Source organism: Podarcis filfolensis (assembly GCF_964270895.1).
Source record: "Podarcis filfolensis genome assembly, chromosome: 10".
Classification (NCBI taxonomy): Eukaryota; Metazoa; Chordata; class Lepidosauria; order Squamata; family Lacertidae; genus Podarcis; species Podarcis filfolensis.
Window position 1 is genome coordinate 72,937,189 of NC_139612.1, and position 19,059 is coordinate 72,956,247.

A 19,059-nucleotide genomic window follows, 5' to 3' on the forward strand; every position below is an offset into this window, starting at 1 on the left:
TAATTATCTTCCACTATTAATATACTTCTTCTTAATTGTATTTCAGTTCAACAATTACCTTGATAAAATACATATTTTGTTATGTGCAAATGGCTTTAGATACCTATTAGGTCCATCAATTACCATATAGCATATATTCAACACAAAAAACAGTGACAATTAGTTGTCGACAAAGGACAGCTGGAGATATCAAGGGCCCCATTACCTTCAGTAGCTTAGGGTCACATCAAACTGAAATCCAGCCCTGGGAGGGGGGAGGGGAGAGACTTTAAAAAGCTGAGACGCCCCTGCAGCTTTCCTCCCTCCCCATGGCCAGGGGAGCTGCTCATCCTTGCTGCTTACTTGTGAGTAAATTAGAACGACTCTAGTGTGGTGGATAGGCTAGGAGTCATCCGGTTTTATTTCTACGGGTTTATTTTGCATTCTGTTTTGACCTTCTGCCTGCTTCCCCCCTACTTTTTATTCTTTAATAAATTATCCTAATGTGACAACTGGAATGTCTGTGTGGATGCCAAATCGAGGATCTTAGAATCTTTGAGGCTGCAGTGCTCAGTGGGGCTAAGTGATGGCTAAGTGAGGAGGATGCTATCCTCCAGGTGAGTGATTCCCCAAGAGGGCTGGTGGGAATTTCCCAGGAGCGCCAAGAGGCCAAGGGCCAGCAGCAAGGCGCTGTAGGTGTAAACGACAAGACATTGAAAAGCTGGCATTGACAGATCAAGTTCATAAACTGAATTAAACAAACTGAAAAGTTTTGATTCCATTTTGAATAAATGTTTGAGAAAGAAAAGTGGTGCTACAATGTCCAATGGAGCATTTAGACACACGATCCTAATGTTACTGGTTCAAATTTCATGGTTAGCAATTCATGCAGACTGCTGTTATGAATAAGGCTTTTTATTAGGGGATCAGAATGAGTTTGACCAAACTGCGGGAGGCAGTGGAAGACAGGAGTGCCTGGCGTGCTCTGGTCCAGGGGGTCACGAAGAGTCCGAAACGACTAAACGACTAAACAACAACAACAACAGGGATGTGGTTATGGAACCAAGGGAGCAGGGACCCAAATAATTTTGGGAAACATGGATCTAGGTTCAGGCCATGTGCTGTTCCTGTGTCTAATGTATATATCCAGAAAATCAATGGCTGTTGTAGAGTCATTTTTGCAGTCCAGTTGATTTCGTTATATATGAAAGTGTTACTGAAGTAAATCTTCCAAATTTCCCAAATACAACAACAGCAGCAAGTTGAGCTAAGCACTTTAATTCTGAGAACAGCAGCCTATCAGACTGATCAATACAGAGATGCTGATCAATACAGAGATGCTGTTTTGATCAATACAGACTGATCAATACAGAGACTGATCATCTACAGAGATGCTAAGAGATCCAGCTCTGGAACTAAAATGCACATGCTGGATGCATGAACGCTGCAAAGATACAGTGTGTGTCTGTGTGTGTGTGTGTGTGAGAGAGAGAGAGAGAGAGAGAGAGAGAGATGCAAATTCTTTGTTCAAATCAGCAAACAGGTATTTGGTGCCCCCCTAGTGTTCTACAGAGTGTGGTCACAACTGCTCAGAGGTCTTACAACAGTGGTGGCCAAACTTGGCCTTCCAGCAGTTTTGGGACTACAGCTCCCATCATCCCTAGCTAACAGGACCAGTGGTCAGGGATGATGGGAATTGTAGTCCCAAAACAGCTGGAGGGCCAGGTTTGGCCACCACTGTCTTACAACAAGAATAGCTTAAGGGGTCGGTTCAGGGTATTCCATTCAGTTTCCCCAGTACAGCATTACTTCTGCCCCCTAAGACCAAATCTCCTCCAGTGATGTCTGGATCAACGATCCTACTGCAAAGGAAAGTATCCTTTGCTCCTACTGCAAAGGAAAGTAGTTACAATCAAAAAGGGAGGGCGAGCTGTGTGTGTGTGTGTGTGTGTGTGTGCGCACGCGCGTGCGCGCACAAAGTAACCTAACCATTTTGGCAGCTGCACCTTCTGATTGGGAAGCCCTGCCTCTAAGAATTGGGCTGGGGTTTTTTGTCTTGATTGCTCGACAAAGAAGGAAAAATTCCACATCACCAACGCAGCTTTTGCCAACTCTCTCTCGCTTCCTGGTTCTCTTCTCAGAGTTGACCTTGATGCAGTCCATGGAAGACAGCAATCGGACGCTGGTGGTGACCGAATTCATCTTCTTGGGTTTCTCTGGGGTCCACAAGGGTCAGTCCTTCCTCTTCCTGCTCTTCCTGGCCATCTACCTCTTCACCCTGGTGGGAAATGGGGTGATCTTCACTCTGATCCAGCTAGATTCCCACCTCCACAGCCCCATGTACTTTTTCCTCAGCCATTTAGCTTTCATAGATATCTGCTACTCGTCTGTCACCATCCCCAAGATGCTGGTGAACTTCTTGCACCAGAGACACACCATTTCCTACAACCAGTGCATGGTCCAGATGTTCTTCCTGATGATATTTTCTGCAACTGAGTGCGCCCTGCTGGCTGTCATGGCCTACGACCGCTATGCCGCCATTTGTCAACCCTTGCGCTATGCTCACCTGATGAGCAGAAGAGTGTGTGTCCCTCTGGCTACTGCTTCTTGGACCTGTGGCCTCCTGGCCTCCACCATTCACACTGCGCTCTCCACCAACCTGGCCTTCTGTGGGGCCAACCAGATCCACCACATCTTCTGCGATGCCCCTCCTCTTCTGCAAATCGCCTGCAGCAACACCTACGTCAATGAGATGGCCCTTCATGTAGCAAGTGTGTTTGTCAGTCTGGGGACTTTCCTCCTGGTGGTCATCTCCTATATCTTCATTCTGTCAGCCATCCTTCGGATCCGCTCTAACACCGGCAGGCGAAAAGCCTTCTCCACTTGCGCCGCCCACATAGTTGTGGTCATCATCTATTTTGGGATGGCCAACGTGAACTACAACCGCCCGAGCGCAGGCTACTCCTTGGAAGTGGACACCCTGATCTCCACTCTCTATTGTATCATCATCCCCATGTTGAATCCTGTCATCTACAGCCTCCGCAACAAGGAGGTGAAGGAAGCTCTGAGGAAGGTTCTGGGTGGCTTGAAGAAGGGCTCTGATCTCCCTCACTAACAGGGTCTCCTGCCTTTGGTGAAATTTCCCTTGGGGGTCGAAGTACAGTGGCTAACACCATATTCCCATTGGTTAGACTTAATTCAGCAATACATTACTGGACAGATTCCAAAGAATTAGGTCATGGTTCTGCACTGGGTCTTGTGTCCAACACCCAGTTCAGCAACTGCATTGTCTCCCAGTCTGAAGAGCTGCTTAGCTGCCAAATTCAACATGGCGCACTGTCACAAGGGGAGCCAGCCTCAAAGCTCAGACTGTCTCCTAATCCATAGCGGTTGTTCTTGTTATGTCCTCCTGTTTCTGTTTGGCCCCTTGAGTACAATATGGGAAATATTTCAATTTTTCACTTTTAAGTTCAGATCTCCTTGTTTCCACATTAGTTTGTGTAGTTGTTTTTCAATCTTCTTGAAAAAGCACTAGTATCTTAGTGCAAAGTCAATTTTAAATGTGATTTTGTTTCATATACAGTTTCCCAACACGATTCTGCCTAAAATGTTCTGTGAACTGTCCTCAGACCTTCAGGTATATGGCAGTATATAAATTCAACAGCAGCAGCAGCAGCAACAATAAATACACCTTTTCTCCTGTGTAATCGTTTAGTCGTGTCCGACTCTTTGTGACCCTATGGACCAGAGCACACCAGGCCCTCCTGTCTTCTACTGCCTCCCGCAGTTTGGTCAAACTCATGCTGGTAGCTTCGAGAACACTGTCCCACCATCTCATCCTCTGTCGTCCCCTTCTCCTTGTGCCCTCCATCTTTCCCAACATCAGGGTCTTTTCCAGGGAGTCTTCTCTTCTCATGAGGTGGCCAAAGTCTTGGAGCCTCAGCTTCACGATCTGTCCTTCCAGTGAGCACTCAGGGCTGATTTCCTTCAGAATGGAGAGGTTTGATCTTCTTGCAGTCCATGGGACTCTCAAGAGTCTCCTCCAGCACCAGAACTCAAAAGCATCAATTCTTCGGCAATCAGCCTTCTTTATGGTCCAGCTCTCACTTCCATACATCACTACTGGGAAAACCATAGCTTTAACTATAAGGATCTTTGTCGGCAAGGTGATGTCTCTGCTTTTTAAGATGCTGTCTAGGTTTTCTGTCTAGACCTTTTCTCTTACTTTGCCCTAATTCATGCATTTTTATACACATTGACTGCATTTACTGTGTTTTTCATATTTTGTTGGGAGCTGCCCAGAGTGGCTGGGGCAACCCAGTTAGTTAGATGGATGGCATATTATTATTATTATTATTGTTGTTGTTGTTGTTGTTGTTGTTGTTGCAAAATCTGGACAGTGCAAATTTCAAAGCCTGTGTTCCAAAAAGTGTGAATTAGATAGGTTCACCTTAATTGCAAACTGAATTGTCCCTAAGGGCCTCATTTGAACATTGCTGTTTGCAACCCCCTTGGGCTCCACCCCATACCCTTGATGCCAGTGTTTTCTGCCAGGAAAAAGGAAGCCCAGGGCAAGAGGGGAGATTGTTTTTTCCCCCTGGACTCCTTGATCTTCATTCCTTGTGATGCAAATACATGTTCTCCAGGGGCTCCTCAAACAATACAAGCCATATTACCTTCCAGACTGGGACCCACAGGATACAGGCAGGACACTGGGTCAGTTTTAAGGTATGTGGGGATGCATGAAGGGTGGTGTGTTGGGTCAGGAGGAAATGGAGACCTTTCTTTGGGCAGAAAATGAGTGACAGCCAGGTGCGTCTCTCGTTCTGACAGGAGGAAAGGTAGGGAACCTGCAACCCACCCATCCTCTTCGTTCCCCTCACCTTCTCTGGCCGTAGAATCCTCCTGCCTGGCTCTCCTCACCAGGTCACCTGGAAGGAGAATCAGCATCCAAAACTGTCTCCTCACCTGTCCCAGAGCAGCAGCTGTCATAGCCATCATCCAAATTCATTCGGCAGGAAGATGCCAGGTGAGGAGCAGAGAAATGAAGGGACCCACAAAGTAACCTCAAAACTTAGGAAATTCTTTATTTGCCACGAGGGTAGATTGGGGAGGAATCACTCGCCTGTCTGCACCAGTTTGTTTAAATCCAGGCAAACTTCTTATCTGCTGCTGTGTAATACTGTTCCTGATGTTTAAAACAACTTGAAAAATGAAGAAATAAGATAAGATGCCTGGTGTGCAGCTGACATTCAGGAGAGCAAACCTGTGACATCTTTTTTCCCACAGTGTTAAGCACCTTCCTTGGGTCAGTTTCACGTTTCTCTCCATTTCTCATTTTTCAACTCCAAAATTCAGATCTATACATTTCCACATCAGTTTGGGAATCTTTTTTCTTTCTTTTTTAATGTCCTCTTGAGAGTCCATCAGCATTTTAGTGCAATGTTCTCCTAATATACAAATTTGATAGCGATTTTGCCCAAGATACACATCTTTGCAAAGCCATTTCCTCTAACATAATGCCTGTTGATTTGCTATCTGGACTAAGGTATGTATCTGCATGCACACTCAGACTGAGTAGATACATTTTTTGACTGGAGAACTGGGTTGCAAAATTCAGAGAAGAGTGAATTTCGCAGTGTGCCTGTTTCTCGGGAGGTTTGCCTTTCAATGCAATACGAGACTCACGCAGAGCCCATCCCCAGTCCGGAGTGGTTTTATGCATCGACCTTATTCATCGGCTGCAGATTTACAACAGACACCCCCCACTCCCCCACCACAAAAAAGTACTGCCAGAGTAAGTGGGACTGTGGCAACAGCAGCTACTGAAGAGTCTGGCCCACTGACAGCACTGCAGGGCTGTTGTGTTGCACTTGGACAAGGAAGGGGGTGTGAGAGGGTTCTCTTGGTCATCCTCCCATCATCAGTGGTCAGTGGTCAGTGGTTCCCAAAGGGGGCCATAAGAGGCAAGTGGGCAGCAGAGATGTGTTGTGTTGTTGTGTTGTGTGTTGTGTTTTATGTTATGTACAGTCATACCTCGGGTTACAGACGCTTCAGGTTGCCTTTTTTTGAAGTTATGGACCACCGAAACCAAGAAGTACCAGAATGGGTTACTTCCAGGTTTTGGCAGTCATGCATGCACAGACGCGCTAAATTGCGCTTTGCCCATGCGCAGAAGTGCCAAATCGCAACCCGAGCGTGCGCAGACATGACGCTGTGGGTTGCGAATGCTGCGGGTTGCGAGCGTGCATCCTGCACGGATCACATTCACAACCCAAGCATCCACAGTACTTTAATTATGAGAATCATAGCCTATCGGACTGCTCAATGATTGCTACAGAAATGCTAACAGATCCAAAAATGGTAACAGAAAGGGGGAACTTTTGTATGTAAACACAGGACGCCAGAGCCCTGCATTGCCTCAGCCAGGAGGTTCAAATAGCAAAAAGGATTTGGTGCCCACCCAATGCTGTACAGAGGGAGGTTATCATTGCCCAGAGGGCTTATGGCAAAAATGGTAAACCAATGGCTTAAGAGAACTGTTATCCCCCGCCCCCTGCCCAAGGACCAAACCTCCTCCCAGGTTACCCGGACCACCAATTGCTCTTAGTGCCAAGGTTAGTTGATAGAATCTAAAATGCAGGGTGGGAGTGAAGAGAAGTGTTGCCCAACCATCTTGGGAGCTGCCCTTTCTGGCTGGGAAGCCCAGAACCTAAGAGCTGGGCTGGGGCTCTTGGTCTTGGCTGCTCCACAAAGAAGGAAAGATTCCACCTGCATGTATTCATGAATCCTGGTTTTGCCCCCATTCATCTCACTTCCTTCTTGGTTCTCCTCTCAGAGCTGACCCTGATGGAGAGAAGCGGCAATCAGACGCTACTTGTGGCCGAATTCATCTTCCTGGGTTTCTCTGGGGTCCAAAAAGGTGAGGTCTTCTTCTTCCTCCTCTTTCTGACCATCTACCTCATCACCCTGGTGGGAAACTCCATGATCTTCACCCTGATCCAGCTGGATTCACGCCTCCACAGCCCCATGTACTTTTTCCTCAGCCATTTATCCTGCTTGGACGTCTGCTACTCGTCCGTCACTGTCCCCAAGATCCTGGTAAACTTTTTGCGCCAGAGACACACCATTTCTTACAACCAGTGCATGGCCCAGATGTTCTTCCTGATGACCTTTGCGGGGTCCGAGTGTGCCCTGCTGGCCGTCATGGCCTACGACCGCTATGCCGCCATTTGTCAACCCTTGCGCTATGCTCACCTGATGAGCAGAAGAGTGTGTGTCCCTCTTGCCATGGCTACTTGGATCTGGGGCCTCTTGGACTCTGCCATTCACACCGCGCTCTCCACCAACCTGGCCTTCTGTGGGGCCAACCAGATCCACCACATCTTCTGCGATGTCCCTCCTCTTCTGCAAATCGCCTGCAGTGATACCTATGTCAACGAGATGGCTCTTCACATAGCGAACGTTTTTATGGGCATGGCGCCTTTCCTCCTGGTGGTCATCTCCTATATCTTCATTCTGTCAGCCATCCTTCGGATCCGCTCCAACACCGGCAGGCACAAGGCCTTCTCCACTTGCGCAGCCCACTTAGTTGTGGTCATCATCTATTTTGGGATGGCTGATGTGAACTACAACCGCCCGAGTGCAGGCTACTCCTTGGAAGTGGACACCCTGATCTCCACTCTCTATTGTATCATCATCCCCATGTTGAATCCTGTCATCTACAGCCTCCGCAACAAGGAGGTGAAGGGCGCACTGAGGAAGGTTCTGGGGGGCTTTAAGAAGGGCTTTGGTTTCCCTCACTAACAGGGATTCCTCTTGGGCCTAGCTCCCCTGGGGAAATTCCCCTTTGCGAGTTCAAGTACGGAGGCTCACACCACAAACGATCCGACTTTACTTAGCAGTGCATCACTGGACAGAGTCTGTACCAAAATCCCAAAGGAGCAGAAAAGACTTTTTATGTATGCAACGACTGCCGCACGGATGCTATTAGCCCAGAGATGGAAAGAAGTTATAGTCCCTACCAGAGTAGAATGGCAAACCGAGCTGTTGGAGTACGCCAAAATGGCAAAACTGACCGGAAGGGTCAAGAACCAAGAAGATAAAAACTTCAAGATAGAATGGGGAAAATTTATAATTTATTTAGGAGACCACTGTAAGCAGATGAAAAGATTAGCAGGATTCTAATAACACTTGGAATGCAACTAATATTATGGACAATATTGAGAGGTATAAAATAAGGATAATGAAATAATATGCAGTTGAAAATGTTAACAATAGGACCCATGGACGGGATGGTGGGAAGTCTGGAGATTCATAGAAATCTCTAAATGTGGATATGTATTGGGTATTGTTATAACTCTACACTTGTAAAAGCAAATGAAAATTATTTCAAAGAGTTTGCAAGAGGATTTCCATACATTATATAGCCAAATGCATGCCATCTTTGTTGTTTAGTCTCTACCCAACTGCTCTCTACCACCCTGGCCCTTAGCCATCTCTCATCCAGCCACAGCCCATGAAATACAACTTTCTCAACCCATTGTTGTTGTTTTTTACTGTACATATCAGACCCTCACCCCAGCAAGCTTAAAAAACTACAGGATTCCTTGAGACAAACCATGCACTTTAAACATATGGTGTGTCTGTAAACTTTGATTTGATTCTTTGGCTTGGCTTTTATGATGAGGTGGTGGTGATGATGATCATTATTTATTCCCTGCCCATCTGACTGGGTTGCCCCAGATCTCCTTTCTGGCCCTGAGACCCCAGGGGGAGGAATGGTGAACTGTGTGTGTGTGTGTGTGTGTGTGTGTGTGTGTGTTTAATGGAATCAGAAAAGTTGTCTTCCTACAGGCTGACAGGTCTTCCTGGAAGCCTGTCGCACTTGAACAATGCTCTAGAATTAAAGGTTTTAGGGCCACCCAAAAACAAAATGTGCATCTGCCCACAGCCAGGTAGGGATCGTGAGACCTTCGGAAATGAGAGTGATGGAAGCTTCACAAGCGACTCTTCGTTTTTAATAGCTGAGGAATCAATGTGGGTGAGTATTCTTAGGAACCCTGAGGACTCTTTTGAAAGCACGCAGTTAATTCTGCTTTGTGGCAAATTCTGAAGCCTGTACCCGCCGAAATGGAGAGGCGCCAGCTCAGAGCACCCCCTTCCCCAACCTCGTGCCCTCCAGATGCTCTGAACTACAACTCCCATTAGCGCCAACTATCACAGCCGCATGGGGCTGATGGAACTGTAGTCCGAAATGACTGCAGAGCTGTGGAAAGCTGACATATTCTATCCACCACATGCAAGAGTTTTGAGTTAATATAAATGACTTTATTCCATTTTTTATCCTTTTATGCACATTGCATATGATGTGTTATGCATGTTTTTCCCCTGGTAGAGCATTGCACGATGAGCAACACAAAAAGATAAGCAGGGCTTCCCCTCCACCTACGTTACAAAGCATGTGTGTCTGTGTGATCGCACGCACACAATATCCGGATGCAGGTAGGTAGCCGTGTTGGTCTGATGCAGTCGAAATAAAAAATTAAAAAAATTGTCCAGTAGCACCTTAGAGACCAACTAAGTTTGTTCTGGGTATAAGCTTTCGTGTGCATACAGACTTCTTCAGATACCTGAAGGTTAGATTGGCAGAACTGGCACTGCTACTGGTATCGCATGATACCCATTTATATATCTTTGGAACTCCCCGCCTATTGATCACAGGCAGGTGCCTTCACTGTATGCCTGCTAAAAACTGTTTAGACAAGCCTACCCCTTTGCTTAGAAAGTTGGTGTGAGCTTTAACCTGTTTTTAGTCTATGCTTATCTCGAATGTCTGGAATTATTGCTGTCAACTGATAAGTTTAGTATCCTTTTTTTGAAAACCACTCTGAGGTTTTTTGACAATCAAGTGGTGTGTACATTTTATGAAATTAAAAAAAGACCCCACTCCTCCTGCCCCTGCCTTTCTGAACCCTGGGGAACCCTCCCCCAAATATAATATAGCCACTTACCTCCTCTTCTCAACAACCTCTCCATGACAATTGTATCTGAAGAAGTGTCCCTGGGCACAAAAGCTTATACCCAGAACAAACTTAGTTGGTCTCTGAGGTGCTACTGGACAATTTTTTAATTTTTTAACACAATATCTGGCGATGCAGCATCTGAGGTTGCCCAGAGGAAGGCAGTTGAGCTTGTGTTTTGCACACTCTCTCCAGCCCTTGAACTTCGCTGGCTCCTTCCCAGAATTTTCAAACTTCCAGCTGCGTTTTTTCATGTGTGCATCATTGCATTGCTTCGAGCGATCTAGCGGTGGGGTTTCCTTTGCTGGAGGTTTCTAAGCAGAGGTTATTTAGCCGTGATTCCTGCACTGCAGGGGGTTGGACTAGATGACCCGCAGAGTCCCTTCCAACTCTACACTCCTGTGATTTGGTGGAGAACTGAATTAGGCAGCTGTGGTTCCCCCAGAAAGAAAGAACAGGAAGGAAGGATCAAGCCCGGAGGCAGCCTGAGCAAATTCGGAAGCTGCACTTGGAAGGAAAAGCACGTATATATTTCAATGACTTGGGAGATTCTTGCAAGGGGAAAGGCATGCTCTTCTCCACTCCGGGGCTGGATTGGAGCCTACTGGTGTGAAACAGAAGGACGCTGGGGTGGGGGCACAGTGGGGCTGGGGCACGCGGCGTTTCCATATCACAACAGAGAGCTTCAAGGCAGCAGCTCCACGTAATTGGCTGGGAACAGGCCATGCCTGCCTTGGCAGGATCCACGCCACCAGCCCTCGTCGACTTGCTCGATGTCCGTGATGGTGTCTCCAGGATCGAAGGAAATCTCATCGTCCCCATCTGACAAAAAGGGGGAGGGAAAAGAGGGTGGGTCAGTCAGCTGGGATTCCCTCCACTCCCAAGCAGCGGTGTGAGTACCACAGCAGGGTTACAGAAGTGTCAAAGCAATGATTCTTCAACATCAACTTCATTGGACTGGTCATGTTGTGCAGATGCCTGATGATCATCTTCCAAAGCAACTACTCTATTCTGAACTTAAAAATGGAAAGCATAATGCTGGTGGTCAACAAAATAGGTTTAAAGACTCTCTCAAGGCAAATCTTTAAAAATGTAATATAAATACCAACAATTGGGAAACAGGGGCCTGCGAGTGCTGGTGACTGGGAGCAGACGACGATACCACATAACACCGGTCCTAAAGGATCTTCACTGGCTCCCAGTACGTTTCCGAGCACAATTCAAAGTGTTGGTGCTGAGCTTTAAAGCCCAACACGGCCTCAGCCCAGTATACCTGAAGGAGCGTCTCCACCACCACCGTTCAGCCCAGACACTGAGGTCCAGCACCGAGGGCCTTCTGGCGGTTCCCTTGCTATGAGAAGCCAAGTTACAGGGAACCAGGCAGTGGCACCCACCCTGTGGAATGCCCTCCCAGCAGATGTCAAAGAGAAGAACAACTACCAGACTTTTAGAAGACATCTGAAGGCAGCCCTCTTTAGGGAGGCTTTTAATGTTTGATGTATTGCGGTATTTTAATATTTTGTTGGAAGTCGCCCAGAGTGGCTGGGGAAGCCCAGCCAGATGGGTGGAGTATAAATAATAAATAATAATAATAATTATTATTATTATTATTATTATTATTATTATTATTAAACTGCCTTTACCAAAGGTGTCATGAGCTTTGAAGACACTCAAACTCAGGACGCAAGGGAGAAACGTGCTAAGAGGAAGGCCCACTTGGCAAACCCTCACCGTGATCAACTCCTGCCTGGAAACAAATGTCCCACTGTGGAAGGACGTGTGGATCCAGAATTGGCCTCCACAGTCACTTACGGACTCATTGTTCAAACCGTGTTTATGGAAGACAATCTTACTCGGCTACGAGGGATCGCCAAAGAAGAAGACAGAAGGGGAGTCTTGGTTGTACCAATTGTCTCTCCGTTGTATCGGTCCAGCGCCCCCCTGCCCTCCTCTTTCCAAATACAAAGCCCACCCATGTAGTTTTGCTTCTGGACGTGCACCAAGCTTGCTCTTTTGTGGCCAAAGACCTGCAGGTGCCAACCCATAATATACGCCTGTGATGCATTACTTGACAGCTGCAACCATTCCTGCATCAGGAAAGTCTGGCTGCAGCAGTTTGTGCCTTGCTTACTTCAAGGCTGGATTACTGCAATGCGCTCCACACGGGGCTTCCTTTGTGCTTGATCCAGGATGCTGCAGCACGATTGCTGATGGCCACGAGACCTTGTTAGCATATAACACCTGCACCCACTTGCTATCAGGACAGGTTCAAGGTGTTACTATTAATATATAAAGCCCTTAACAACTTGGGACCAGTTTACCTGCGAGATCGCCTTGCCCCACATGTGCCCACTTGTGTGGATTGGCAGAACTGGCACTGCTACTGGTATCGCATGATACCCATTTATATATCTTTGGAACTCCCTGCCTATTGATCTCAGGCAGGTGCCTTCACTGTATGCCTGCTAAAAACTGTTTAGACAAGCCTACCCCTTTGCTTAGAAAGTTGGTGTGCATTTTCACCTGTTTTTAGTCTATTGTTATCTCAAATGTCTGGAATTATTGCTGTCAACTGATAAGTTTAGTATCCTTTTTTGCAAAGCACTTTGAGGCTTTCTGACAATCAAGTGGTGTGCACATTTTATGAAATATAAAAAGACCCCACTCCTCCTGCCCCTGCCTTTCTGAACCCCAGGGAACCCTCCCCCAAATATAATATAGCCACTTATCTCCTCTTCTCAACAACCTCTCCATGACAATATTGCATTAAAGGGGGTTGGACTAGATACGCCCCTGGGGTCCCCTGCAACTCTACCATTCTGTGATTCTATGGTGTCTGCTGAGGGTGATCTATCCAGAACTCCGTCCCCACCACCCTCACATCCCAAGCCCCAAACGGATGCAAAACATTTGACTGACCTCCCTGGTAATCGTAGAGGGCTCGAGCACACAGCCCTGCCTGGCTCGCTCCTGCAAGGGAAGAAGGTGGGGTAAGTTAACTTGCACCAAGCATGGAAAAACACCCCAGGCACTTACCATGGCCAGGTGCATTAAAAGGCAGCCCTCCATTTGCCCCCCACCTCAGCTGCACTGATATCCTCCAGGTTGGATTATTACAACGTGTATTAAAGGTAAAGATAAAGGGGCCCCTGGCCATTAGGTCTAGTCACGGACGACTCTGGGGTTGCGACGCTCATCTTGCTTTACTGGCCGAGGGAGCCAGCGTACAGCTTCCGGGTCATGTGGCCAGCATGACTAAGCCGCTTCTGGCGAACCAGAGCAGTGCACAGAAACGCCGTTTACCTTCCCGCCGGAGCGGTACCAATTTATCTACTTGCACTTTGACGTGCTTTTGAACTGCTAGGTTGGCAGGAGCAGGGACCGAGCAACGGGAGCTCACCCTGTCGTGGGGATTCGAACCGCCAACCTTCTGATCAGCAAGTCCTAGGCTCTGTGGTTTAACCCACAGCGCCACCTGCGTCCCTTACAACGTTTATTACATGGGGTCAAAGAAGAGCAGCTATAACCCCCTGGACTCTTGCAAAGGCGGCATTTTTTCATCTCCGCCAAGCTAAGCAGTTGACTCCTTACCTCTCTCGCTCTGACCTAGCCACAGTGATCCACGCGACGGTCACCTCCAGACTGGATTATTGTAACTCACTCTACGTGGGGCTGCCCTTGAGACTGACCCAGAAACTCCAACAGGTGCAGAATGCCATGGTGAGACTCCTTACGGGGTCCTCGCCGTGGGATCACATTCACCCGGTGCTATACCAGCTGCACTGGCTCCCGATGGAGTACAGGGTCAGGTTTAAGGTGCTGGTTTTGACCTTTAAAGCCCTATACAGCCTAGGACCCTTGTTCCTATGGGACTGCCTCTCTTGGTATGTTCCTTACGGTCTTCAAACAAAAACATCTTGGAGGTCCCAGGCCACAGGGAGGTTAGGCTGGCCTCAACCAGAGCCAGGGCTTTTTCGGCCGTGGCCCCGATCTGGTGGAACGCTCTGTCCCAAGGGACTAGGGCCCTGCGGGACTTGACATCTTTCCGCAGGGCCTGACAGACAGAGCTGTTCCGCCAGGCCTTTGGCCAAGGCACAGTCTGACCCCCTCCTTCTGTAATCCTCATAGAACTCTAACCCGATGGTTGCCATTAATTTGATTTGAACTGATTTTATAATGAATTGATTTTAGAATGCTGTATTATTTTACTGTTGTTAGCTGCTCTGAGCCTAGCTTTGGCTGCGGAGAGCGGGATATAAGCAAATTATTATTATTATTATTATTATTATTATTATTATTATTATTATTATGGGACTTGCCTCTGAAGACGGTTTGGAAACTTCAGCTGGTACAGAATTCAGCGGCCACATTGCACATCAAGGCAAGATGGTTTGAGCATATTACACCAATCCTGGCCCAGCTGCACTGGCTGCCAATTAACTTCCAGGCCCAATTCAAAGTGCTGCTTTTGACCTATAAAGCCTTAAACAGCTCAGAACTGCAATACCTCAAGGAGCGCCTCTTTCCATGTGAACCTACCCGGACCCTGAGTTCATCTTCTTTCTTTTTTCCCCTTTTTTATATGCAATCTATTTTATTTCCATTTGAATGCAACACACGTCCGTTTTATTTTCAAGTGCTAGATCCTTGTTAAGGACAATGCATAATCAGAAAAGCACTTTCACTCCTCTCCACTTGCAAGGCAATAAACAGCATGACGAAGGGAAGCCTTTCCAAATAGTGGGCTTGCTGCATGGCATTAATCGCTAGCAGTTTCTTATGGGACAAGAGTCTTCATTTTGTGTAAGGCAAACAGAGTAAACATTGGGCAAACAAACCCTTTACAATAGTGCACTTGAATGCATTAACCCGCCATCTGTAGAGGCGGCTTTTGCACTTCATCACTAACTTACTAAAAAGGCTGTTATTTAACAAATAACTTCTGTCTCCTTCAACTTAAAAGCATCTTAAAATCTTTACAAGCAGAAGAGAGCAAGTGAAAAGTATGTATCGTTCACTCTTAGTTGAAACATAAACCTTTAAACAGAAGCACTCTGACTCCAACTACAGAAATCAAGCTCATCTCCCTGATAACATCTTCTGAGGCCCTCCTCCATGTGCCTCCTCCTCGAGAGGTCCGGAGGGCGGCAACACAAGAACGGGGCCTTCTCTGCAGTGGCTCCCCATCTGTGCAATGCTCTCCCCAGGGAGGCTTGCGTGGCGCCTTCATTGCCTATCTTTAGATGTTAGGCAAATAGCGTTCCTCTTCAACCAAGCCTTTGACTGATTAATATTCTGCAGCCTTTTAACTGTGTTTGTGGGACAGGTGAGGTTATAGTTTTGTTTTGTTCTTCTTTCTATGATGTTCCCTGCCTGTGAGAACTGAGGTTACAGGGAATCAGGCAGAGGGCCTTCTCGGTGGTGGCGCCCGCCCTGTGGAACGCCCTTTAGAAGACACCTGAAGGCAGCCCTGTTTAGGAAAGTTTTTAATGTCTGGGGCTTTTTGTATTTTTAATATTTTGTTGGGAGCTGCCCAGAGTAGCTGGGGAAACCCAGCCAGATGGGCGGGATATAAATAATTTATTACAGTGGTACCTCCAGTTGTGGACAGGATCCGTTCCGGAGCTCCGGTCGGATCCTGAGGTTTTTGCAACAGAAAGTGCCTGTTCTGCGCATGCGTGCGGTGTGGTAGATCGCTTCTGTGCATGTGCGTGCAGCGAAACCCGGAAAAATACTTCCGGGAATGCTGTGTGGGTATCCCGAAGGATACGTAACCAGAGGTAGAGGTAAAGGTAAAGGGACCCCTGACCATTAGGTCCAGTCGTGGCCGACTCTGGGGTTGCAGCGCTCATCTCGCTTTATTGGCCGAGGGAGCCGGCGTACAGCTTCCGGGTCATGTGGCCAGCATGACTAAGCCGCTTCTGGCGAACCAGAACAGCGCACGGAAATGCCGTTTACCTTCCCGCCAAAGCGGTACCTATTTATCTACTTGCACTTTGATGTGCTTTCGAACTGCTAGGTTGGCAGGAGCAGGGACCGAGCAACGGGAGCTCACCCCATCGCGGGGATTCGAACCGCCGACCTTCTGATTGGCAGGCCCTAGGCTCTGTGATTTAACCCACAGCGCCACCCGCATGTCTTGTAAGTAGAGCTACCACGTATTATTATTATTATTATTATTATTATTATTATTATTATTATTATTATCCCCAATGGCGACACCCCCAGGTAGGGCTACGGATGCCTCCCTTTCTCTCACCTGCCAAGGACGCTCCTCCATGGTTGCTGGGAACCTGATCCGGGATCTCCTCATAGTCCTCCTGGTCAGGGTCCAGAGCATTGTCGTAGATGGTTTCATCCCCTTCAAGGCCACCTGGCATCTCCTCGTAGTCCCCACCGTCGGCGTAATCCTCATCCAAGCTGGGAGGCTCCTGGCGGTCCAAGGGCTCCCCGACTTCCTCATAGTCACCGCCGTAGTCCTGGCTTTCCGTGTCTGCAGGTGGCGGTGGTGGCGGCACGTAAGATGGCTTGGGTGGCTCTGCAACGCCCTCGCCCCAGAGCAGGCTCCGTGGAGGAAGAGCTGGAGGGGGTTCCTCTTCCTCCGCTGGCACTGCCTGGGCATGGGGAATATGGGGAGGAAAATGAGAGCCCTGCCAGCTCAAACTGATTCACCTAAGTTTATTTTTTTTTATTTTTAAATGATTTTTATTGGTTTTACATATAATCACATTACCTAACATCGTACCCTCTTATTTTATCTCTTTGGCTCAGCTGAGACTAACGGCTTTCCTCCCTCCCGCCTGATGGTTTACAAAATTAAACTTTGCATCTTTATATTTCCCTTCGTTTTCTATCCTTGTTATATCATTAGCTAAAATATTGAATTACTCGACCTGAATAGGCAGCAATATCACCTTGCAGATCTTCAGATAACCCTGCCAGTGATGTTAATTGCTTCCAGTTGTCTTTCAAATTAATATAAATTTGTCCTTTTGGAACACTTGGTCTCGCTGGTTCTGTATTCTTCCCATCAGTTTTCCCAGTTCTACAAAGTTCATCAGCTTCAACAGCCACTCATCTTTTGCTGGTAATTCCTGTTGTTTCCATCTTCAGGCTAACAAAATTCTTACCACAGTTGTTGCATATAAGAACAATTTTTTATCTTGTCTCGGTATCTCTCTACCCACCATAGCCAATAAAAAATGCTTCTGGTTTTTTAACAAAAGTGTTTTTAAACATTTTCTTTAACTTATTATATATCATTTCCCTGAAAGCCTTTACCTCTTCACATGACCACCATGTATGGTAAAAGGTACCCTCCTTTTCCTTATATTTCCAGCATTCATTTTTTGTTCTATACTGTCAGATGGCTGTTGCAGTTGCTCAAGAGTAACCAGGCAGGACTCCAACCTGTCTTTTACAGGCTTTATTTTGGTGCAAACTATTTACAGTGAAGAGCGTCAAAAGTTCATGTCTGGCTCAATCGCTAGCAGAATCCGGGAGTGGTCTCTTTTTGGACCTCCTCCAACATAAGAGTTTCGTTCCCCCCAGCCTTCTCCTTCCCTCTTTGCGCCTTAGGCTACTGTGCATGATGGGTGATGGCAAGGGTGTGTTTCCCTCCTGTCTGCCTTGCCCAGCAGCTGTGTTAAGGCTCCCACCAGCATCCTCTGGTCCTTGCCTCTCTTCCCCACTGGAGGTGAGGCTTTCCCCCTCACCGGAAGAGGAACTGCTTCGCAAGATTTTCGGAGGCTCCGTGTAACACAACTGCCCTTCTATCCCTCGCCTCTGAGCCGATGGCAGTTCCCTGACATATTATTTATTATTTATTTATTTACGGCTATGTCCCTGACATATACATTTTAGCCAATTTAATAACATTTTCATAATATTCTCTTTAAGCGTGCTCCATGCAGTAAAATTAATACCTTCATTCCATAACCTTCACCTAAGTTTAAGAATATAGGAATTTAAGATCCTGCTAGGTCAGGCTAAGGGCCCACCTAGTCCAGTACCCCCAGACCCACCAAGTGTATTTATTTTCCAGGGACAGGAGTGTTAGAATTCCTGCTCCATGATTGCAGTCATGGGATTGTTGTCTTTCACATGACGGTATACGTTTTGACTCCACAGAGTGGGAAGTGATGGAGACAGGATGTTTGTGTTACTGTGTTCCGTGAAGTGGGACTATTGTCCTTTGTCTTTTTCTCTTTGCTGTCTGATGCGAAAGAGAGAGGGAGCCATGTTGCAGTGCTCCGTGTCTGTTTATATGTAAATAAAGTAGATTAGCCAAAATGCTGAGTTGCTGAGGTCTGTCATGCAAGGTGCGCAAACTCTGCGGATCCCTAAGTGTGCCGGTGTCTGTTGGCATCAGTCACAGTGATGTTTGGGCTGAAGAAAGCTTTTGAAGCTCCCAAACGATCGACCAGGAGGGAGAGAACATGCCAGTCGGGTCCTACTCGAGTGTAGGATGAGCGCCTGACAAGGAGGTCAGTCCACAAACTGAGAAGAACTGTCCAGCCCCCTTGGCCACTCTACACCTCTAGGGTGGCACCTCTCCATTGGTGTTCCCCAAAGCATCGCCATCTTGGGCACGAGTGAGCCCTTACCTGGTGCTCAGGGGCTGGCGGTGGCACAGGGGGCAAGCCCATGTCCTCTCTGCCCACTTTCATGGGCCCTGGCGAGAGTCTGGGGGCTGGAGCCTTGCTCCTTGGCTCCTCAGTTCTCTGGGTTTCCTGAAAGGATAAATTTTTATTATTATTATTATTATTATTATTATTATTATTATTATTATTATTCTGTATATTCTGCCTTTTTCCCAGAGAGTAGACTCAAGGCAGCTTATACAGATCAGGCAAGATACAAAAAGCTGGAAACATATAAAAGGCAGGAGTTTAAAATGGGATAAAAGCTCCACCCAAGGCATGATGGAGAACAGCAACAACTGGGAAAAGATAGACATAATATTTTACAAGGACAGGAAGAAACAACACGGACAGAATAATTGCCATACACAGGAAGAACAAGGATATAGTTTGAATGTCCTCGGGTCCAGTATTGG

The 19,059-nt window shown here is 47.1% G+C and overlaps 3 protein-coding genes across 3 annotated transcripts in view; 2 read left to right on the top strand and 1 right to left on the bottom strand.

The window, feature by feature from the left end:
- Positions 1-2,140: 2,140 nt before the first annotated feature.
- On the top strand, positions 2,141-3,094 carry LOC310744087 (olfactory receptor 5V1-like; the record flags this gene model as incomplete). The annotated part of the gene is made up of 1 exon (XM_083574829.1): positions 2,141-3,094. One exon carries the CDS (start codon positions 2,141-2,143, stop codon positions 3,092-3,094), a length of 954 nt encoding a protein of 317 aa, XP_083430955.1.
- A 1,869-nt stretch (positions 3,095-4,963) lies between these two features.
- On the top strand, positions 4,964-8,379 carry LOC310743031 (olfactory receptor 5T7-like). The gene is made up of 2 exons (XM_083573098.1): positions 4,964-5,008; positions 6,818-8,379. The coding sequence occupies exons 1-2, from the start codon at positions 5,002-5,004 to the stop codon at positions 7,783-7,785; spliced, it is 975 nt and encodes a 324-aa protein (XP_083429224.1). The 5' UTR covers positions 4,964-5,001; the 3' UTR covers positions 7,786-8,379.
- GOLGB1 (golgin B1) overlaps positions 8,101-19,059 on the bottom strand; it is a 75,787-nt gene continuing 64,828 nt past the window's right edge. The window contains exons 33-36 of the mRNA XM_083572448.1: positions 18,608-18,733; positions 16,261-16,615; positions 12,921-12,971; positions 8,101-10,823 (exon numbers count right to left, since the gene is read on the bottom strand). Coding sequence (XP_083428574.1) covers positions 10,687-10,823; positions 12,921-12,971; positions 16,261-16,615; positions 18,608-18,733 — 669 coding nt within the window. The 3' untranslated portion in view covers positions 8,101-10,686. The remainder of the gene's footprint in view (positions 10,824-12,920; positions 12,972-16,260; positions 16,616-18,607; positions 18,734-19,059) is intronic.